Source organism: Heterodontus francisci, chromosome 9 (assembly GCF_036365525.1).
Source record: "Heterodontus francisci isolate sHetFra1 chromosome 9, sHetFra1.hap1, whole genome shotgun sequence".
Classification (NCBI taxonomy): domain Eukaryota; kingdom Metazoa; phylum Chordata; class Chondrichthyes; order Heterodontiformes; family Heterodontidae; genus Heterodontus; species Heterodontus francisci.
Genome location: NC_090379.1, coordinates 55,733,998 through 55,758,322, shown reverse-complemented (window position 1 = coordinate 55,758,322; position 24,325 = coordinate 55,733,998). Strand labels below are relative to the sequence as shown.

The 24,325-nt window shown below is 40.7% G+C and overlaps 1 protein-coding gene across 2 annotated transcripts in view; it reads right to left on the bottom strand.

Annotated features, from left to right (window-relative positions):
- styx (serine/threonine/tyrosine interacting protein) overlaps window positions 1–20,769 on the bottom strand; it is a 34,675-nt gene extending 13,906 nt beyond the window's left edge. For both annotated transcript variants that reach the window (XM_068039133.1, XM_068039132.1), the window contains exons 1-8: window positions 20,590–20,769; window positions 15,755–15,787; window positions 10,337–10,390; window positions 8,066–8,163; window positions 7,756–7,816; window positions 597–633; window positions 467–506; window positions 325–375 (exon numbers count right to left, since the gene is read on the bottom strand). In XM_068039133.1, the coding sequence (XP_067895234.1) occupies window positions 325–375; window positions 467–506; window positions 597–633; window positions 7,756–7,816; window positions 8,066–8,163; window positions 10,337–10,390; window positions 15,755–15,787; window positions 20,590–20,646 (431 nt within the window). In that variant the 5' untranslated portion in view covers window positions 20,647–20,769. The remainder of the gene's footprint in view (window positions 1–324; window positions 376–466; window positions 507–596; window positions 634–7,755; window positions 7,817–8,065; window positions 8,164–10,336; window positions 10,391–15,754; window positions 15,788–20,589) is intronic.
- Between the last annotated feature and the right edge of the window lie 3,556 nt (window positions 20,770–24,325).

Sequence of the window (24,325 nt, the reverse complement as noted above, 5' to 3'; positions counted from 1 at the left end):
CCTCTACTACTACATCTAGAATGCCAATCTAGGTAGGTAGGTAGGTAGGTAGGTATGTCTGTGTGTGTGTGTGTGTGTGTGTCTGTCTACTTATTGACATTAGTCCTAAATAGCCAATTCTAGTTTGAACGTGTTGCCATGTCCTACTGTTCCAATTTAACTCAAAATAATTGTCTACATTCAGCTTTTCAATGCCATTTACCATCAGTATTCTTAGTATGAAATTCTTTAATTTCAATCTTGAATTGGACTTCAAAATAATCAGTTAACAAATAAAGTATAGCACGCAACATCTTAACTTTTGTATTTCGCTTCATTGCTTACCTATACTTAACACCAAATGTTTCCATAATATATGCTATCACCAAAGCGGCACTGCAGGAGGGAAAAGAATAAGTCAGTAAGCTTCCTCTAAAGAGAAGGGGAAGAAAAATATTATAACTCCAAAAGTAAATCATGTTCTTACCTTCGAGAAATACCTGCATTTCCATGTAAAAGCACCTTTCCTGTAAAAGCAAAGCAGCCAGGGTACATCACCATGGCTATGTTTCTGCAATACATTATGAAAAGAAACCTGATCTAAATCTGATCTTTACCTCCATTTTCCAAGCATCCATCAATGAATTCTTTAGTCTGAAGAAACAAAAATAAAGTTACAGTATATATTTGTCACATAATCGCAGTATTATTACAGATACTTTCCAAAGAGAATTAGTCATCAATAAAGAATTTCAATGTTCTGTGATTGAGAACATGCTCATATCAGGGTCCAAACAAACACACAAAAGTATCAAGTCTGACAAAATATAAAAGCTAAAATAATGTACCATGCAGTGTGGCACTGACCCATGCAGATCAGAAGGTTGCAGATTTGACCTCCTGGTCTCTGTTGAATTAGGGGAGAGAACTGGCAACAAAAAAAAGTGTTGAAAATACTATCCTCAACCTCTTCCTCTGGAGGCTAACACTATATTCAGCTTCTGAAATAGCAGACACCATGGTGTCAACTCTAACCCCAACGTGAGGAACAGGGCAAGTGCCAAAACGCGCTTGCAGGCCTAAGTTTGAGGCTCAGAATATGTTATTCTCAAGTCTCTTCTAATACTGGCCTGAAATGGGTAGAAAGCAACAGTTGGCTAGAGGACGGAAGTGAAAGTGTGGCCAATCAGCACAAAGGAAGGCTAGTCAGTAAGCAGGTCAGTGGTGGGAAGGGTGACTCTGTCCTCCCGACTGTTACCAACCTGCTTTTACCTGGCGAGGAACCTGCGCAGCTTCCTTGCTCAGGCCAGGGTTAAAATGTAATTGGAAATCCCAAAGTATAGGGGCCCCCATTTATCTGGCTGGCACCTCAGACACCTAACTGCAATGTGCTGTTAAACTGGTGGCCAATGGGAACAGAGTGATAAGGGAGAATGTTCCATTTTAAATGGTCCAGTTAGTCCAGAATTTAAGGTATTTCATTCTCTCAATTTTCTCCCTGTTTTAATATGCTGATTCACAAAATATTACAGTACAGCAAATCATTTGGCCGATCATGCCTGTGCCAGTATTTTTGACACATGCAACACCTAGTCTAATTCCATTCTCCTGTTGCTAAAGTACAGTTCCAGAAGCTCAAGTAGCTCTGCAATAACTCACCCTTAAGAAAGGTGAAAAAGAGAAAAAACTGGAAATTACAGACCTGTTAGTATAAATATAAATCAAAATACGTACAACTGAATGTATGTGGCAAATATTAGATCAACTCCAGCTTAAGATCAGTTTAAGATTTTTTTTTGGAGATTTGCTGTAAAGTACTTGATATTGCTCTTTCATTTATATAATAGATATTGGAACATAGTATACAAATGTGAAAAAGATGTCTGGTGATAATTAACACACTATACCAGATTAAATCATGTGTAAACAGGACTTTGATAGGTACATTTTCTTTTGCTATTTTACATCTTTCTCCTCTGTTTTCTGCTACATGAATGTGAAAGGCAAGCAACACTCTGTAAAAACCAGTTATTAGAAATATACAAGTTGCCAAAACTGCAGCCATAAACCCACATCCTGCCATTCTACTGTACTGCTTTGTACATAGTAACACTTTATCAGACAACTGTTAACAAAACCATGTATATGGGGGAAATAGATAACTGGTTTATTGGCTCAGCTTATTCAAGTCACTGAAGAAAAGATAAAATTCAAAACATTCATGACAATCTCACCAGTGAAGCTAACAAAACCAAAATATAACACTGATCAGTGTCACAATATCATCTATGATTTGAAACACAGCCATCACTTAAATGTTTTTTTTTATTACTTATCATACAGTCACAAAATCTGGTGTGGCATTTTGTAGATACTTAAAGTAACAATGTGAGAACAGCTTCAACAAAACACTAGCAAAATATTCACTGCATAATATTAGGAACAGATAAAAGGAAATATTCTCACATTTTGTTTGTTTGTAGAAACCTGAATAGCAAAGGCTACTTTATACACTGGACTTAAAATTATTAAACCCAGAAACAGATTTCTGCTGCCAAAACAAAAGGCAACCATTCAATGCTAACAGCACTAATGTTAGATGGAATACTTTCATCTGTACTCTTAATAAAAATACATTTTATGCAAGATACTGTTGTGTACGTAATGAGGATAAGATTGTCACTATTTTCAACATACATTTGGATAATTACTGAAAAAATGAAGTTACTAGTATAGCAGTCACAAAGATAAGGAGTAAGGCTAAGGTCCATAAATATGACATGGGATATTAATATAAAAATATTCAATGCATTTGTCTGAATTTTCTCTATTTTTATGGATGTGAGAAACCATTTCTTATTCAAAAAAGAGCAAAATTTCAGGTGAATACATTAGGTATTATTACATTAGTATCCTACATTATAACTTCAGGGCCTGCGCTTATAGCAACAAATAGAGTTGAGGTATATTAACGCATGAACATATGAAAAATTTAAAATGCCCACAAGCATAACTTTAGTCATTAACTAAGTTTGGTATCAGTAATCCATCTTCATTACAGAATACATCCTTTACATAATGATGAAATCATTATGCCCAGTAGTCATACATTCCTATTTTTAAGATACAAACTTTATTCAATGTGGACTTTGAAATGGACTTTTCCTTTAAAAAAGTGGGTAATGTGCTGCAAGATGGCTATTGAAGGACGGATGACCTGGTCTGTGTATTCAAACTGTCTCAAAAGGACAAAAGGATACATTCCAGACTAATAGGTGTCAACTACACCCATTCTGGAACCATCAAGAGATATTCTTGAATTGAATGGTTTTCTTCTGAGACAAAGGAGGTATGAAGCATCATAACAAAATAGTACCCAGTCAAACATTAATAGATAGCCATGGATTCCACATCCTGGTCCATTGTGTGGTCACACCAGGGGAGAAGGTCATGTGTCAACTAATAGAGACTCTGATGGATTTTTGACCCCAAAAGGTTACCCTCTGGAGAGATTGCAGCATCATCACAGAAAAGGCAGTTCAGCCAGGGACTGTGGAAAAATCCCGCTTAAACAAGCAGCAGCCCTGCTGTTAGTTCTACACTTCAACTTGGTGCAGCACAGTACTGAAAGTGACTGCTACCTCTAGTCTGAAATCTACAACACCTCAACAAGTTCAAGACTACAAACACCCAGGCCTGCATCTTGAAAAGAGACTGTCCTTAGAAGATATATCACGTTTACTGTAAACCACGAAGACCTACTGCACCTTGAGCTCTTACCCTTTACTTTCTATTTATCTTCTCGAGTGCATGTGGATGTGATGAGTGTGTGAGGGGTGTTGCCAACATTTCAGGAAATGAATGTTATTCAATAAATAGTTAATTTTATGTTTTAAACTTACAAGAAAACCTATCACTGTTTATTTGGCAAGTAAAACATTCAGGGGCTAACTCATCATTTCAAACAAAACAAGACTGCGGTCAGTTGGGAGATTTACAGTGGGAGCCACCCACACCCCTTACCACCTGTCCGTAACAATATACTACATTTATTCTTGGGATGAGAGGATGTCCTATGAGGAGAGATTTAGTAGAATGGGCCTATACTCTCTGTAGTTTAGAAGAATGAGAGGTAATCATGAAACATATGAGATGCTTACAGGGTTTGACAGTGCAGCGAAGGTTTACCAGACTGATTCCTGGGAATGGCAGGATTGGCGTATGAGGAGAGATTGAGTCGGTTAGGATTATATTCGCTGGAGTTCAGAAGAGTGAGGGGGGGGATCTCATAGAAACCTATAAAATTCTAACAGGACTTGTCAGGGTAGATGTAGGAAGGATGTTCCTGATGGTGGGGGAGTCCAGAACCAGGGGTCATAGTCTAAGGATACGGGGTAAACCATTCAGGACTGAGATGAGGAGAAATTTCTTCACCCAGAGAGTGGTGAACCTGTGGAAATTGCTACCACAGAAAGCAGTTGAGGCTAAAACATTGTATGTTTTCAAGGAGGAGTTAGATATAGCTCTTGGGTTTAAAGGGATCAAAGGATATGGGGCAAAAGTGGAAACAGGTTACTGAGTTGGATGATCAGCCATCATCATAATGAATGGCGGAGCAGGCTTGAAGAGCTGAACGGCCTACTCCTGCTCCTATTTTCTATGTTTCTATGACAGGGTTGATGCAGAGAGGTTGTTTCCCCTGCCTGGAGAGTCTCGAACTAGGGGGCATCATCTCAGGATAAGGGGTCCATTTAGGAAAGAGATGAAAATAAATTTCTTCACTCAGAGGGTTGTGAACGTTGGAATTCTCCAGCAAGAGGGCAGTGGATGCTCAGCTGTCGAATACATTTAAGACTGGGATCAGTAGATTTTTATACTTTAAGGGAATCAAGGAAATGGGCATTGGGTGGGAAAGTGGAGTTGAGGTAAAAGATCAACCACGATTCTACTGAATGATGGAGCAAGTTCGAGGGGCTGTATGGCTTACATCTGCTCCGATTTCTTAAGTTCTTACAATATGACAAAAGGATTCTCACCAATATGTACAAGTTATTGCGATACAAAGTTGGCTAAATGACAGGAACCAGAAAGTAGTGATAAACAGTCGCTTTTCTGACTAGAGAAAGATATACTGTGGTGTTCCCCAGGGATCAGTACTAGAGCCACTGCTTTTCTTGATGTATATTAATGACTTAGGCTTGGGTGTACAGGGCACAATTGCAAAATTTGCATATGACAAAACTTGGAAGTATAGTGGATAGCAATAAACTTCAAGAGGACACAAGACAGGCTAGTGGAACAGGTGGACACATGGTAGATGAAATTTAAACAGAGAGAAATGGGAAGTGATACATTTTGGTAGGAAGAATGAAGAGAGGCAATATAAACTAAAGGGTACAATTCTAGAGGGGGTGCAGGAACAGAGAGACCTGGGGTGGGGATTATGTGCACAAATCATTGAAGGTGGCAGAGCAGGTAGAGAAAGTGACTAAAAAGGCATATGGGATCCTGCGCTTTATAAACAGAGGCACACAGCACAAAAGCAAGGAAATTATGATGCTTCAGTCTCAACTGGAGTATTCTGGGCACTGCACTTTATGTGAAGGATGTGAAAGCCTTAAGAGAGAATGGTTCCAGGAATAAGGGACTTCAAGTTATGTGATAGATTGGAGAAGCTGGGCTTGTTCTCCTTAGAGAAGGGGGGAGAGAAAATTTGATACAGGTGTTCAAAATCATGAGGGGTCTAGGCAGAGAGAAACTGTTTACATTGGCAGAACGATTGAAAACCAGAGGAGCCAGATTTAAAGTGATTGGCAAAAGAACCATAGGTGAAGTGAGGAAAAGTTTTAATGCGAGTACTTACGATCTGGAATGTACTGCATGAAAGAGTGGTGGAAGTCAATTCAATCGTGGCTTTCAAAAAAGAGGGAAAAATTTGTAGGTCTACAAGGAAAGTTCGGGGGAGTAGAACTAACTAAACTGCCATTGCAGAAAACCTAAATGGGCTCAATGGGCCGAATGGCCTCCTTCTGTGGTGTAACCATTCTATGATGCCGTTCTATGCTTTTAACTTTCTATAAGGGGTTGCTGACTCCTCTATTAGCTGTGATAGTTTATCTATTAATTGTGAATAGATGACTTTTACTGGAGTGCAGCTCCACATGCACAGGCAGCCTCAGTTATTCACTCAACTGTCCATTGTGCAAGTTCTAGGCAGTGGGAGGCATCAAAAATAAGTTTGATCTTGCTCTCAACCAATGTCAACACCTACAGTTGCCAACAGAGGGTCACTGGACAATCATCAGGAAAGGAAACCCAGACTAACCTTCACTTCCCCTGTGCCAGAGGGATGAACTTAAGTGCTGTGCTCAGCCATCCTAGCCAGGATTAGCTAACTCAGTACAAACTAAGAGCTATACCTGGGAATTTCTGGTCTGCATCTTTTATTATATCACATGGTATCTAGGCCAACAGAGGGGCTTTAAGGTAACATCTATCTATAATAGTAAGGTAGTGGGTTTCTGGAAAAGGCATTGGTATCCTGTATTTAGAAGTCCAACAAAAAGTGTTTTATTAAAAAAAAACATCAGAATGTGGTCGTGGTGATCTGCCCAAGGGTAGGTCCTCTGCTCCTTTCTCCACACCTCAGTGCTGCGCTTTTCCCTTCAGTTTCTCCTAAGAGCCTCCCATTTTTTAACTTCCATGAGAAATAAGCAATATGACCAGGGAAAAAATGCATAACGTGATTGCCTTCCTCATGTGTGCTTTAAAAGAAACACAAGTCCTCTTCCAGAAGGATCCTCCACCTGTTATTTATTTTATTTAGAGATACAGCACTGAAACAGGCCCTTCGGCCCACCGAGTCTGTGCCGACCATCAACCACCCATTTATACTAATCCTACATTAGTCCCATTACCCTCTCACATCCCCACCTTCCCTCAATTCCCCTACCACCTACCTATACTAGGGGCAATTTATAATGGCCAATTTACCTATCAACCTGCAAGTCTTTGGCTGTGGGAGGAAACCGGAGCACCCGGCGAAAACCCACGCGGTCACAGGGAGAACTTGCAAACTCCGCACAGGCAGTACCCAGAATCGAACCCGGGTCGCTGGAGTTGTGAGGCTGTGGTGCTAACCACTGCGCCGCCCTGTTACCAGCTATTGCCCCTTGGAGGATCCACAATTGGCCAAAGCTCATAACCCTGAGCATGGGCCCTTACCTGGGCCTGGGGCGACTTGTAAAAGGGCAGAGACAACCACCCCTTCATGACTCAAATGACCCTGCTACCATATGGACCTCCTCATAATTAACTTACTCACCAAATACAATAGATCAAGGTGACTTTCCATTATTTTCCCCCATGCAATCTAGACCAAACTAGTGTTCAAGATACATTATGTTTGGCATTTTAAAAACTATGATACAGGACATATGGCAACTTTGACTCCATTACCCTATTTCACTAGAATACATAAAGTCCAGCCAGTATTAAGTATTACACCTTGCACTTGACTGTCACTAGCTCAAAGCTGAAGCAACCAGCTTCTGAAAACAGTTATTCGGACAAGAAAATGAGAAACAGTCACAAAATTCACAATGATGAAATAACACCAAAGACATTTAAAACACTTAATAATTGCATTGCTACCTTTTATCCAGAACAATTGTTAGTTTAATTTAGGGGACAATGCGTTTGAAAATTTGGAATTTTAAAAAGTAATGGATCATGGAAGTAAGAAATATGTGGTTCATATGTGCATAAAATACCTACCACAGGGAAATATCGTATTATATTCTCCACTGGATTATCAGCAATATCCAAAACTAAATACCTGTAAGCAGAACAAAGAAAATTTCAAATACAGGACATATGTTGCTTTTTTAGCGTAGTCTTTACCACTATAAATCCCAGGAGTGCATATTGTTCTCAACTGACACTTCCTGTTGCAGTTGTCTCTGACTATCATTGCTGGAGTCAAGAATTTGGTTTGATACTAAAAGCACTACATACCACAAACAATAGCAACAGATATTTTAAGTATGACTATTTAATAATTAGCATAACTTCAAACAGGATTTACCTAAATTTCTCTTGGAAATTTGCCTTGATGAAGTTTGCCTCGATATCTTGCCGTACACATATTATGTGAGTTATTCCATTTTCTTCAAGAATAGGAAGCTACCAAAGAAAAACATTTGCTTTTAGATCCTTTGATCTATAAACCCTTACTGAACAAGTTGCAAACAGCATGAAGGTGGAAAAGATGATTTTAAAAAAAAATGCAGATTATAACTTTAACAGCTTGCCAATCAGATTAGCAGTCTGGTACATGGTTACTGGTTCTGAAATTGTATGCATGGCAGCAGATTTCTCACTTATCAACTTTTGCTATGCTTTTAAAAACAATTTTCAGTCAAATACAACTGCCTTAAAGCAATGACGAGTCGTGGGAGTCAGTTGCCAGTGATCGCCAGAGCTGGCGGACAGCCATAAAGGCAGGGCTAAAAAGTGGCGAGTCGAAGAGACTTAGCAGTTGGCAGGAAAAAAGACAGAAGTGCAAGGAGAGAGCCAACTGTGTAACAGCCCCGACAACCAATTTTATCTGCAGCGCCTGTGGAACAGTCTGTCACTCTAGAATTGGCCTTTATAGCCACTCCAGGTGCTGCTCCACAAACCACTGACCACCTCTAGGCGTTTACCCATTGTCTTGAGACAAGAAGGCCAAAGAAGATGAAATGAAAGCAATGAACAGAATAATTCATCTTTAAATGGCGCTTGCAAGGCCATGCAAGCAAACATATTATCTAGCTTTCACTAATGTGACTACTTTCAAGAGCTCATATCTAAATGGCAAGATTCCTCTAAAGACTATAAACATTTTAGTCAGCAGCTCAGGCACTAAGGTTTTGAAAACTTTGATGCAGGCATTACATTGACTAAGCAATCACAATAACTTCCATTTATACAGTGCCTTTAATGTAGTAAAGCATCTGAAGGCACTTCACAGGAGGGGTTATCAAACAAAATTTGACATCGTGCCACAAATGGAGATATCAGGACAGGTGACCAAAAGCTTAGTCAATGATGTAGGTTTTAAGGAGCATCATAAAGGAGAACAGAGAACCAGAGGTTTATGCAGGAGGTTAAAGAGATAGGGAGGTGCGAAGCAATGGAGAAATTTGAAAACAAGGATGAGAATTTTAAAATTTAGACGTTGCTGGACCAGGAGCCAACACAGGTCAGCAAGCACAGGGACAACGGATGAATAAGACACTGTGCAAGTTAGGATATCGGCAGCAGAGTTTTGCATGATCTCAAGTCACACACCAACTTGTTTCAAACTGTCAAGATAAATAACTTCAATAACGCTGATGCTTGTACAGCTCTTGTGCACCTCCTATGACACTGCTTAAGAACCTGAGTGCATCAGGATTTTACCACTGTGCCAGTTCTGAGTCCTGATGAGTGCATTCCACTGGGACTAAAGTAGTGTGCCTTTTTTTTTTTGAGTGGAAGACCAGGACCAAGGTTTAGTTAGATGGTACATCTTTTCTTTTGATCCACCCATGTTTAGTCAGTTGTGGGATGATCACTGATCTCAACGGACCTTCTACCACCATGCTAGACTCAAATAATTGTTCAGCAACCACTGTTTTCTGTTAGAGATGTAGCCTATCCAGCAGAGTGGGCCATGTGTTAAATTAGCCTCACTTTATAGTAGCAGTATTCAAATCTTGCACAGACTAGCTTTATGGAGAATTAAGAGGCTTGAAGGAGGAAAATGCTCAACACAAAAGGATGCCATGTTTCTTGGACATATATTTAGTGGAGATTTCATTTAGTACAGGAACAAACATTCAAGTCATACACAAAAAAAATTGGTAGAGAACAACATTTCAGAACAATCCCCAATGTTGCACTCTAAATAGTGCATATTTAATAAAGACATGAGATGCTACAAGACTTCCCTCCTCTCAATAATTTGTACAATTGAATCTCATATGATTAAGCTGACCCTTCTACTCCTACAAATATGTTCAATTATCAGTATTCCAGTTTTTCTATTTCCATAGTAAGTGAACTGTATTTTATAAAATCTTACAATTCCCTAGCAGCCCATATTATAATAGCAATAAAGACATGCTGGTTTAAAAACAAAGATGCTCCTTATTAATATCATTAATCTACCTATGCAAGCTGACATTCCACCTTGACCAATACACAGATGTTAAGGAAATGTCTTAAGCTACCTGAAAGGGAGCAGTAAAATATTACCATCTTAAAAAACACAAACATAGCTTTTATTCCCTTTCATTAAAAAATAAAAGAACATTACTCTCAAAGTTCATACCTTACTTTTCATAGCGGCAGAATATGGGCCCAAGTACAAGCCAGGCAGTATCTCCTATGAAAGAAAGTTATAATTAGCACAGTGGATGAAATCAAAATAAAGCATACGGCAGATTACTAATGCAATATATTGATAAATAAATTCCAGATTGAAAATTTATTGGACTGCTAACATTTCACATTCAGTTTGAGGATGAGAAATTTGGGTCTGAAACTAGCATCTTAAACTTAAATATAGGCAATTACAAGGGTATGAAGACAGAGTTGGGTAAAGTGGACCGGGAAAATAAGTTAAAAGATTAGACAGTAGAAAAGTGACAAACATTTAAAAAGATACTTTGTAACAAAAATGTCTGAGAAGGATGTACCATCCGTGGCTAAGTAAGGAAGCTAAGGATAGTATCAAAGTGAAAAATAGGCATACGAAGCTGCAAGTAATAGTGGTGGGCCAGAAGTTTAGAAAATCTTTAGAAACCAGCAAAGGATGACTTAAAAAAAAAGGAAGAAATTAGAGTATGAGAGTAAACTAGCAAGAAATATAAAAACAGACCGTAAAAGTTTCTACAAATATATAAAACGGAAGAGAGTAGTTAAAGTAAGCATTGGTCCCTTACAGTATGAGACTGGGGAATTAATAATGGGAGACAAAGAAATGACAGACTGTGAACAAGTATTTTGAATCTGTCTTCACAGTAGAGACACTAAAAGCATCCCAAGAATAGCAGAAAATCAAGAGGCAAAAGGAAGGAAGAAACTTAAAACAATCACTATCACTAGAGGAAAAAATACTAGGAAAATTAATGGGACTAAAGGCTGACAAGTTCACTGGACCTGATGGCCTGCATCCTAGGGTCTTAAAAGATGTGGCTGCAAAGATAATGTATGCATTGGTTGTAATCATTCAAAATTCCCTAGATTCTGGAAAGGTCCCAGCAGATCGGAAAACCGCAAATGTAACATCTCTATTCAAGGAAGGAGAGTGACAGAAAGCAGGAAACTATTGGCCAGTTAGCCGACCATCTGTCATTGGGAAAATGCTAGAATTCATTATTAAAGAAGTAGTAGCAGAACATTTAGAAAATCATAACGCAATGTTTTTAAGGCAGAGGTAGATAGATTCTTGATAAGCAAGGGAATGGAAGGTTATCGGGGGTAGGTGGAAATGTGGAGTGATCAGTTCAGCCATGAACTTATTGAATGGCAGAGCAGGCTCGAAGGGCCAAGTGGCTTAGACCTGCTCCTAATTCGTATGTTCAATCAGGCACAGTCAACATGATTTTATGAAAGGAAATCGTGCTTGACAAATTTACTAGAGTTTTTTGAGGATGCAAGAAGCAGGGTTAATAAAGGAAATCCTGTAGATGTAGTGTATTTGGATTTCCAAAAGGCATTCGATAAGATGCCACATAAAAGGTTACCACACAAGATAAAGAGCTCATGATGTTGGGGGTAATATATTAGCATGCATAGAGGATTGGCTAACTACCAGGAAACAGAGTCAGGATAAATGTGGCACTTTCAGGTTGGCAAACTGTATCTACTGGAGCTACAGGGATCTGCATTTATGATCTATATTAATGACTTGGACAAAGGTACCCAGTGCATTGTAGTCAAATTTGCGAACGATGCAAAGATAGGTAGGAAAGCACATTTTGAGGAGGACAAAAAATGTCTGCAAAGCGATATAGATAGGTTAAGTGAGTAGGCAAATATTTGGCAGATGGAGTCTAATATGGGAAAATGTGAGGTTGTCTACTTTGGTGGGAAGAATAGAAAAGGAGATTATTATTTACATGAAGACAGATTGCACAGTGCAGCGATAGAGGGATCTGGGTGTCCTTGTACATGACTCACAAAAAGTGTTAGCATGCAGATAGAATGCTGGCATTTATTGCAAGGGGGATGGAGTAGTTTAGTTTAGAGATACAGCACTGAAACAGGCCCTTTGGCCCACCGAGTCTGTGTCGACCATCAACCACCCATTTATACTAATCCTACACTAATTCCATATTCCTACCACATCCCCATCTGTCCCTATATTTCCCTACCACCTACCTATACTAGGGGCAATTTATAATGGCCACTTTACCTATCAACCTGCAAGTCTTTGGCATGTGGGAGGAAACCGGAGCACCCGGAGGAAACCCACGCAGACACAGGGAGAACTTGCAAACTCCACACAGGCAGTACCCAGAATTGAACCCGGGTCGCTGGAGCTGTGAGGCTGCGGTGCTAACCACTGCGCCACTGTGCCGCCCCGTATAAAAGTAGAGTAGACTTGCTACAGCTGTACAGGGCATTGGTGAGATTGCACCTAGAGTACTGCGTACAGTTTTGGGCTCCTTACTTAAGGAGGGATATACTTACATTGGAAGCAGTTCAGAGAACGTTCACTAGGCTGGGATGAAGGGGCTGTCTTATGAGGAAAGATTGAGCAGGTTGGGGTTTAGAAAAATGAGGGGTGATCTTATTGAAACATATAAGATTCTGAGGGGGCATGACAGAGTAGATGCTGAGAGAGGATGTTTCCCTCATGGGGGAAATCTAGAACTAGGGGCCACAGTTTCAAAATAAGGGATCTCCCTTTTAAGATGGGGAGGATTTTTTTCTCTGAGGGTCATTAATGTTTGGAATTCTCTTCCCTAGATAGCAGTGAAGGCTGGGTCATTGAATATAATCAAGGCTGAGTTAGACAGATTTTTGATTTACAAGGGAGTCAAAGGTTATGGGTGGCAGGTAGGAAGGTGGAGTAAAGGCCACAATCCAATCAGCCATGATCTAGTTGAATACCAGAGCAGGTCCGAGGGGCCTACTCCTGCTCCTATTTCTTAGGATCTTGAAATGATTTGAAAGGTTGAGTTTAAATACTAGACCTTTTAGAGTCAGTGTCATAGAGTCATTTACAGCACAGCAGGCAGCCATTAAGCCCATCAAGTCCAGCCCAGCTCTTCATTTTAATTTTCTTTCCTTACGATCTGCATTTGAAATGTCTTAAAATTAAATTTTGTATCTGTTGTCTATTATGTCTGTTAATTGCCATGCCAATTTCTTTCTTGCTCATTGAAGATGTGTTTAAAGTCTGTATTTTGCTCCTAATTGTTTATAGTCTGTCTAACTTGACTATTCATCCATTTTACACAAAACTTTGACTCCACTGCTTTCCATTACAAAAAGTCCTACAATTATTATATATCAAAAAAACTCTACATAGTCTATCCAATCACATTCAAGCAAGAAAACCTGAGATACAGCACAGCCATCATGAGTTTTGTAACTACCCTATTTATAAACCCCCCCAAAATAAAATTTGACACATAATACATAACATATAGTTGCGCAGTTATCATCTGCCACTCCTTGGCACCCCAAACTTTGTGCAGAAGTCTGTCTGCTCATCTGCATTCCAACCCTGATAGTGAGTACAATTCCCAGGAGCATTGTCCAACAAGAGTACTGCATACAGCACAGAAACAGGCCATTCAGCCCAATGGGTATATACCAGCATTTATGCCCTACACAAGCCAGATGTGGCCATACCATCCTGGTTTCTCTGCATTTTAGTGATCCAATTGCCCCCCAATCTTTGCAGGGTTTTCTGATAGGCCTGTCCCTGCTTCAGTCTCTCTCCATGCAACAATATGATAGCTGCAGTAAAGGTGGGGAGGGGTAAAAAGTCTTGTCAAAACAGAGATAAAAGCAGAAGCTTTTTTAAAAAAGGGCGAAATATGAAAAGAATGGGAGAAAAGCAGCAGAAAGCGAAGAGGCTGAAGAATAGCAGCATGCACCTTGAAGTAATCCAACTCCAATTAACTAATTTCTAACTTTATTTTAGCAAAGCCTGTGCCCAGTGTGCTGAAGAGTAATCAGATAGATGCTGTGTGGGAGAATGATCCTCTTGGACAGAGGAGTGCAGAAAGAGATAGGGAGCTACAGTATTTATTTAGAAAGAGGATAAAGGGAGAGAGAAAAAAAATCATTAAGTATAAAACCTATAATATACCACAAATAGTATTTGCTACATATATATCTCTATCTATATCATATATAGAGTCATAGAGTTATACACACAGAAACAGGCCCTTCAGGCCATCGTGTCTGCGCCGGCCATCCAGCACCCTGCTTCACCCAACTATTCAAATCCCATATTCCTGCACTTGGTCCGTAGCTTTGTATGCTATGGTGTTTCAAGTGCTCATCTAAATACTTTTTAATTGTTGTGAGGGTTCCCGCCTCCACCACCTCTTCAGGCAGTGCGTTCCAGATTCCAACCACCCTCTGGGTGAAAATTTTTTTCAAATCCCCCTAAACCTCCCGCCCCTTACCCTAAATCTATGCCCCCTGGTTCTTGACCCCTCCGCTAAGGGAAAAAGTTTCTTCCTCTATCTAACCTATCAATGCCCCTCATAATCTTGTACACCTCAATCATGCCCCCCCTCAGCCTTCTCTGCTCCAAGGAAAACAACCCTAGCCTTTTCAGTCTCTCTTCATAACTGAAATGCTCCAGCCCAGGCAACATCCTGGTGAATCTCCTCTGCACCCTCTCCAGTGCAATCACATCCTTCCTATAGTGTGGTGACCAGAACTGTACACAGTACTCCAGCTGTGGCCTAACTAACGTTTTATATAACTCCATTATAACCTCCCTGCTCTTATATTCTATGCCTCGGCTAATAAAGGCAAGTATCCCATATGCCTTCCTAACCACCTTACCTACCTGCGCTGCTGCCTTCAGTGATCTATGAACAAATACACCAAGGTCCTTCTGACCTTCTATACTTCCTAGGGTCCTATCATCCATTGTATATTCCCTTGCCTCGTTAGTCCTCCCAAAATGTATTACCTCACACTTTTCAGGATTAAATTCCATTTGCCACTGCTCAGCCCATCTTACCAGCCCATCTATATCTCCCTGTAATCTAAAGCTTTCCTCCTCCCTCTTTACAACACCACCAATTTTCATGTCATCTGCAAACTTACTTATCATACCTCCTATATTCATGTCTAAATCATTAATGTACACTACAAACAGCAATGGTCCCAGCACCGCTCCCTGTGGTACACCACTGGTCACAGGCTTCCAATTGCAAAAACATATGTAAAATATAACTAACTTTAAAAAAAGATTGTGTCAGGTCATAGTGCATTTATCTTATGTTCTATCATCACACGGATTACTTCATCCCTTCAATGTTGTTTCACCTCCACTTACAAATGAGTCATCGAAATAGGGGGAAAATACTGAATATTGTCCTAAGCAGCAACATGTTATGCTAGGGAAGCCAGATTCCCCCCACACTGTACATAAAACATCCCTTGGTTTCCTTTTCGCAAAAGAATGAAGTTGATACGAGGAAATTAATGCACAACAGAAGAGAGGCCCCAACCATGCAAATAGACATATTATAACATTTAAGAATACCTGCATCGCTCGTCTCATCGGATACATCCAATCCTAAAAGGTAAAACAAAATGGTGTAAGACACCACAGCTGTGAATTCTTGCTAACAAATACGATTGACAACATTTATTTGTCTAACTTGAAACTATGAAGCTTAAACTGCTTTACCATCTCTTCAAACTCCAGCATTTATTTCCAAACCCCAATTATTTTTTTGTGCAACCATTATTTCAGATCATGAAATTCACCCCAAAATATTCAGTGATACCCTGATGAATTTTTGCTTATTATATTTAAATCAGATTTTCCACAGTCTGATTTCACTTACCCACTTGTCAGATTGCTTTGAGAAATAGTTCTAGATAAAGCAGGCTACAAAATAATTTCAATTATATTAAGATAAACTGTTGATTATCTTTGAAAGAGGCAAGGTTATTGTAGGGGCAAACTGAATTCTATTTTTAAGTTTGACAACTGTAGATATAGTAGTGATAATGTAGCCAGAAATGTTTGCACATTCAAGGTAAATAATAAACCAAGTAAATTGCATAACAGCTTGTTATTTCAGCTTCTACACAATAATTATATAATGTAACAGCTAATTACTTATCTTCAACGAATATGAACTAGAACCAAAATTATTACTAAGATTCTAATGTGAGAAAATCAATCAGGAAACTAGAGAAAGCATCTACTTTTAAGTTATTCGCATACCTATCAGTCTGTCACTGCCATTCTGATGAATTTTACAGCAGTCATTGTGATGTTTGCAACAGCTTAAATAGCTCTGATAGGAAAATGCCAGGTACCACAGAATAGATAAGAGGAGTTTAAGGACAATGTACTTTTCAGAGAGGAGCTTAAATAGAGAGAGCTAAAAGATGATAACAGTTATAAATGTCAACTATTTCAGGTGATAGAGTTTCCAATATCAAGGGAAATTGCTGTTTAGTTATGATTCTGGCAAAAATAAAAAGCAGACAGCTTCAAAAAAGCTTTTAAAAAATGCAGTTACAAGAAATAGATTTTAATCATAATTTTAACCGCACTCACTAATTACTTGATGGATCACTTCCTTGAATTTATGATTAAGTGGAAATTCAGTACCTCATAAAGAACACAGTAAGTCCCTTACTGATTGAATACCACCATCAACACAATATTGTGACAAAATCATATAAATATGAAATATGCACTTTTCAAAAAAATTGTAACTTTAGCAGATTTTTGTAAACCAGAATCACAACCATAATCAATATGCTGAGTTTTTCACTACACTGGACAGGATGGTTCAGTAACAAATTAACTTTAACCTTTTTGCAATCAACTAGCATTTGTGAGGAGGGAGGCAGATGCTGAAATCCGGTTGAGTAAAAGTTTACGTAATTATGACTGTGCAGCAACACAGTTGAACTTAAATCTATAGGAACAGTACTTAATTCAGGAGAAAACAAAAACAGGTGAAGACCATTTAGTCACTCAAATCCAAAACGAACACAGGACTGAAAAGTTTGTGCTTCGATATGGATTGAAAATGAGAGGGACCTATGGTTGATCCCTCATTTTAATACTTTCACAGAGATCTCAATTCAGTATCAGTTTTGGAAAGGGCTCTGAGCTATTTTCATTTAAAAAGTAATTTTAAAATACAATACACTTAATTTGCGACCACTTAATCTGCAGAAGTGCAAAGTATAGATGTAATTGGTCACATTACGCAAAAAGAATCAACAGTAAATGCAGCCGTCAAATAAATGTGGTTTTCAAATAAAAAGCTGTACTGGGTTGAATCTGTAAAAGCACTGCATCAGAAAAAATTTCCTACATTTGGTCCATTGAAGATCATTCCTCTCACACCCTAACTCTCCCAGCCTAGTATCCAACTGCATTTTGAATTCTCTACCTTCAGCCTTGTCTGGCAAATTCTTCTAAATATTTGATGGAAGAAATTCATTGACATCAGTTTTAAATTTACCTTCTCAAGGGCAATTAGGAATGAGGAACAAATGCTGGCTTTGCTAGCGATGCTCACATCCCATGAATGAATAAAAAAAAAGTAAATTTAAAAAATAAAATAATGCAGATGCTGTAAATCTGAAATAAAAACAAAAAATGCTGGACATACAGAGCAGGTCAGTACCATCTGTGTAGAAAGAAACAGTTGTCGTTTCAGGTCATTGACTTTTCAGATGACTCGTCAAAACTGGCTCTCTCAAAAAGTTATCAATCTGAAACGTTAACTCTGCTTCTCTCTCCACAGATGCTGTCTGATCTGCTGAGTATTTTTAGCATTGTCTAAATTTAAATTCCTACTGGGTCCATCTTATTTTTTTACCATTAAATACTTTACACATAGAAAGAGAAAATTTACAGCACAGGAGGCCATTCAGACCATTCTGTCGGTACTGGCTGAAGAGGAGCTTCCAGCCTAATCCCACTTTCCAGCTCGCGGTCCATAGCCCTGTAGGTTGCAGCAGCTAAAGCGCATTTTTAAAATGCGATGAGGGTTTCTGCCTTTACCATCTTTTCAGGAAGTGAGTTCCAAACCCCCATCACCCTCTTGGTGAAAAAGCTTCTCCTCAACACCCCTCTACTTCTATCAATTACTTAAAATCCATGCCCCTGGTTACTGACCTCAATGAGGGGGGAATAGCTCCTTCCTACCATCTCTATCTAGGCTCTTCATAAAGCGCAGCTTCAAAAACAATCAAGAAGTTCGACACCATCCAGAACAAAGCAGCCCTTAAACATCTTATACTGTGACAAGCAAGTGACCTATTACTGAGTCCTGTCGAACCCCACTGGAAATCTGCCGTTGGTCACAAAAATATCTGACTACACCCTTTGTTTCTTGACACTGAGCCAATTTTAGATCCAACTTCCCACTTTCCTTGGATCCCATGAATTTTTACTTTTCTGACTAAGATCATAAGAAATAGGTGCAGGAGTAGGCCATTTGGCCCCTCGCACCTGCTCCACCATCCAATAAGATCAAGGCTGATCTGATTATGGCCTTAACTCCACTTTCCTGCCTGCCTCCAATAACCTTTGACTCCCTTGTAGATCAAAAATCTGTCTAACTCAGCCTTGAACATATTCAATGATCCAACCTCCACTGCTCTCTGGGGAAGAGAATTCCAAAGATTAACGACCCTCTGAGAGAAGTTGTTCCTCATCGCCGTCTTAAAAAGGAGACCCCTTATTTTGAAACTATGCCCCCTAGTTCTAGATTCCCCCACGAGGGGAAACATCCTCTCAGTATTTACACTCTCAAGCCCCCTCAGAATCCTATGTTTCAATAAGATTCTTCTGAACTCCAATGAATTTAGGGCCAACCTGCTCAACCTTTCCTCATAAGACAACCCCTTCATACCAGGAATCAGCCTAGTGAACATCCTCTGAACTGCTTCCAATGCAAGCATATCCTTCCTTAAGCAAGGAGACCAAAACTGTACGCAGTACTCTAGGTGTGGTCTCACCAACGCCCTGTACAGCCGTAGAAAGACTTCCCTACTTTTATACTCCAAACCCCTTGCAATAAATGCCAACATTCCATTTGCCTTCCTAATTACTCCCTGTACCTGCATACTAACTTATTATGATTCATGTACGAGGACACCCAGATCCCTCTGTATCACAGCATTCTACAGTCACTCTCCATTTAATAATATTCTGCTTTTCTATTCTTCCTCCCAATGTCCTCCTCACAACTTGCCTTCCTACCTATCTTTGCATCATCTGCAAATTTGACTACAATAAACTCAGTCCCTTCATCCGTCAATAATATAGATCATAAATAGTCGAGGCCCCCGTACTGATCCCTTTGGCACTCTACTAGTTACAGTTTGCCAACCTGAAAATTCCACATTTATTACAAATCTCTGTTTCCTGTTAGCCAATTCTCTATCCATGCTGCATTAACCCAACACCATGAGCTCTTACTTTGTGTAGTAACCTTTTATGTGGCACCTTATCGAATGCATTTTGGACTAGTCTGCTATGTCAAACTCCATCAATGCAATTACATCCTTCTTTGCTCCAAGTAATTTAAAATGTCCGAATGGAACTAAAGTCCAAGTTTAAGAATATGACTAGGATAGTACAAGATTGTACGTGTTTGGGGCATATACTTGGGACAATGCAACACAAAAAACTGACAAGCAAAATTGCATTGGTAAGGGATATTTACATACTTTAACTAGCTTCCCTTGCTTAGTCTCCAGACAAACCCAACCACGAGAAGGCCTTTCGCATGCCTCAACCAGGAAGAGTGATCACAGGTTATGCAACCACTAAACTTCCCTTTTTGCCAGTGGCTCAAATTCAGTTATGTGACATTTTATCAAAAAACACGCAAATAACCAATTTCAACTTTTTTTTAAAAAAAGCAAAACGTTCCCATCCCCCTGTTGATTAACAGTTTTCTGTTAGATTAAATGGAGTTGGTTTTGTCCCATGCCTCAATCCCACGTGCTGCTGACTTGTCAATTCGGTCGTAAACACGACCACATTAAATACACTTATTAAAAAGGCAACACATATTACCAAGCCGCATAAAACCAAATCCCTGAATAGTTTTGTGGCTACAGCAAACTTCACACATATTCCCGAGTTACAACAGTGAAAGCAAAACAGCAAATACTATGCGGAAACCTCATAAAGCTACCATCCCAATTATCGATATGTCAGCACCACTCACAGCCCGCTCGCCCAGTACACACTCCCCGCTAACTTTGCCGGGGAGGCCAACGGTCCACACCACCCGCCACGGGCTGACGCACTTTCTCCCCCGGCTCCCCCCCAGGATCAGAGCCGGCTTTGTTCACTTTAGGCCGACGTCGGCGCAGGTTACCCACCCCCGCGTCCTCTCTAGAAGACGGTAAGGCCGGGAATTCCAGGTGTACTCCATCCATCTCTCGGCCTGTCCAGGACGGTAATTATCGTTAATCCCCCCGCCTGCCACCCAGCAAAGACTCGCTGTTCTGTTACGTGTACTGAAGCTCACGAGCCGCCATGCTGCTGGGGAGCAACATCAACAAACGTCATCACGCTGCACGCAGCCCCGTCAGTCCCTCACGCCCTGCACGCAGCCAATCGCTGCCTCTAGTCAGCAAGCGCTTTCAGCCACTGATACCCACCCTCCCCAACCACAACCCACTGACCCCCTTCACCCCCATTCATCAAAAACCCACTGGCACCCCCCATTCAGAAACCACTGACTCCCCTTCAAAAACCCACTGGCACCCCCCCATCCAGAATCCACTGACCCCTCCCCCGCTTCATCAAAAACCCACTGGCACCCACCCATCCAGAACCCACTGACCCCCTTCACCCTCATTCATCAAGAACCCCCAGCACACCCCCATCCAGAACCCACTGCCCCCTTCACCCCCATTCATCAAAAACCACACCACACCCCATCCAGAACCCACTGATCCCCTTCACCCTCATTTATCTAAACCCCCCAGCACACCCCCATCCAGAACCCACTGCCCCCTTCGCCCCCATTCATCTAATACTCACTGGCATCCCCCATCCAAAACCCACTGACCCCTCCTACCATCCAGCACCAACCACCCACTGACACCCTCCCCAGCCCAGCACCAACCACCCACTGACACCCTCCCCAGCCCAGCACCACCCACCCAACATCAACCACCCACTGCATTACACCCAACACCAAACACCCACCGAACCCAGCACCACTCACTGACCCCCTCCCCCATTCATCAAACACCCACTAGCAAGCCCCCACATCCAGCATCAACCACCCACTGGCATCCCCCCTTCAACCCAGTACCAACTACTCACTGACCTCCCCCAACTAAAACCAACTATCAACCCCCATTCAAAAACCCACTGGCACCCCCCCCCAATCAGAACCCACTGAAACCCTTCACCCCCAATCATACAGAACCCCCAGCAACCCCCCCATCCAGAACCCACTGACCCCCTTCACCTTCATTCATCAAAAGCCCACTAGCAACCCCCCCAATCCAGAAACCACTGACCCACCCCTTCACCTCCATTCATCAAAACCCCACTGGCACCCCCCCCCCATCCAGAACCCACTGACCACCCCCCCTTCATCAAAAACCCACTGGCACCCCCCATCCAGAATCTACTGACCCCCTTCACCCCCATTCATCAAAAAGCCCCTGGCAACCCCCCCCCCCCCTCCATTCATCAAAAACCCACTGGCTCCCCCCCCATCCAGAACCCATTGACCACCTTCACCCTCATTCAAGTACCACCAGCACACCCCCGTCCAGAACCCACTGCCCCCTTCACCCCATTCATCAAAAACCCACTGGCACCCCCCCATCCCATTCATCAAAAACCCACTGGTACCCCCCATCCAGAACCCACTACCCACCCTTCACCCCCATTCATCAAAAACCCACTGGCACCCCCCATCCAGAACCTACTGACCCCTTTCACCCCCATTCATCAAAAACCCACTGGCACCCCCATCATCCAGAACCCACTGACCCCCTTCACCCCCATTCATCAAAAACCCACTGGCACCCCCCCATCCAGAACCCACTGCTCCCCTTCACCCTCATTCATCAATAACCCACTGGCACCCCCCCCCCCCCACCCAGAACCCACTTCCATCAAACACTCACTGCCCCCCCCACCCACATCCATCACCAACCACCCACTGACACCCTCCCCAACCCAGCACCAACCACCCACCCAACCCAGCACCAACTACTCACTGGCGCCACCCCCCCCCCCCCATCCCAACCCGTGCTAAAAAGGTGAAAACCCACTGGCACCTATGTAGTGTTTTGTGCTGAAAAATTTGCAGGTGTCAAGTGAGTGCCTGAATCAGGCTTGGTTGTGACACCTTGTATGATCAAATGGCCTGCCGGCACTCACTTTCTAAAATCTCACAGGCGGAATTAGCAGATAAGGGTAATCATAACAGCCCTGCTTTATGACTGCATCTTTTGTGTTGTAAAGTGATTTACTAACAGGTTAAACTCTAACAGGATATGGCTGCAAAATGCATTAAAGAACACAGGTTACCCAAATTGTTTTTTTTAAAACCACAAATAAAGTTCATAATGTTTGTACAACGTAACATCCTTTGTTTTCTAGAAATAAGTGTACTATTACAAAGTATTCTAAAACTATAAATACAAATGTAGGAAACATCCAATGAAAATTAGACCAAATCCTCTAATTGAGAGGTCTATCATGTTAAGAAACTATTTAAGTAAGGCTTTTAAAATTAACATGAAATTAAAATGCAACAATTCAGCCAAGGTCGAAAAACTCATAAGAATAGCTTCTCTACTGGTAATCAAAAATTTACACTGCATCATATGTGCATGCATGCCAAGAGAGCAATTTTTAAAAAATTGCTAACTTCCAATAGTGATCTACTCAGTTACAAGTTTATTTTCTATGATAAATCTCATTTACTTAAGGCTTAGAAATGACAATAAAGGGCTTAGTCCCCAGTGATTTAGTTCATTAATGCAGCATGTAGCTGAGTCTCACAGATAAGGAAGATCCAAAGTTTCATCCCCAATCTGTGGTAAATTGGCTGTTCTCAGCTCGGGCAGCAGAAGTGATAGTCGATCTCAGTGCCCTGGCCTAAGAAGGGTAAAATAGGCCTGAATCACTTCCTGACTGCTATCAGTTATACATTAACTATCTACTAGAAATGTGGATGTGAATTAAATAAAGAGACTGCAATGGCTGATCTCAACAGCCCACCCACAACCCACCCCCCGCCAACCACACTTTCAGCATAGTATGCATTCATGTTCTAGCCTCTCAGTGAGGTACTACAGCTCATGGAACCACACTCTAACATGTCGTTCATGCCTTATACACAAAAAATTTAATGCATTTTAAACAGTTTAATCGGGAACTATGATGAGGCTAAAATAAAACCAACTAATTCAGAGTACATGGACTTTATAGGCCAAATGACCTCCTTCTGTGCTGTAAATGTTTCGATGACTCTATGTTGCATTCCAATAAGCACTATTACAGAATATCCAACAACCATTGTGAATCTTGTAGTCCTGCTTGTTAGCTTTACATAAAATTATACAGAAATTACAAAATAGACTCAGACAATTTGGCTCAACCAATTTGTGTTGGTTTTTATCCTCCACATTTTTAATGGGAAATACGGTTTGTTGAACAGACTGAATCAAATATTTTTCAAAAACATTTTCATTTTCCTATTATATCAGTAACTAAATTTCAAGTATCCACAAGATTTTAAATTTAAAAAATTACATTCTATGTAACAATTAAAATTACCTATTGAATTGTCTTTTAATATTTTTTAAAATCAAAGCTTTTACTTCAAGGCTTTATCCGATCATAAAAATCAGGGTTTGACTGGACTTTTTTTACTTCAAAAATTGGACAGACCTTTTATCTATACGTGAGTATATGCACTTTGTAGAACCTGACTGCAAAAAATGTGCATCAGCAGACGTGACGGATAGAAGGACATGTCTTCTCAACCTGAGAGAATTTGACAGTGTCCTTGTTTTTACCCAAAAGGCTTTGAAGGAAAATGGAAATTGACTTCTCAAAGCTTTATTTCAGACAAGTGAT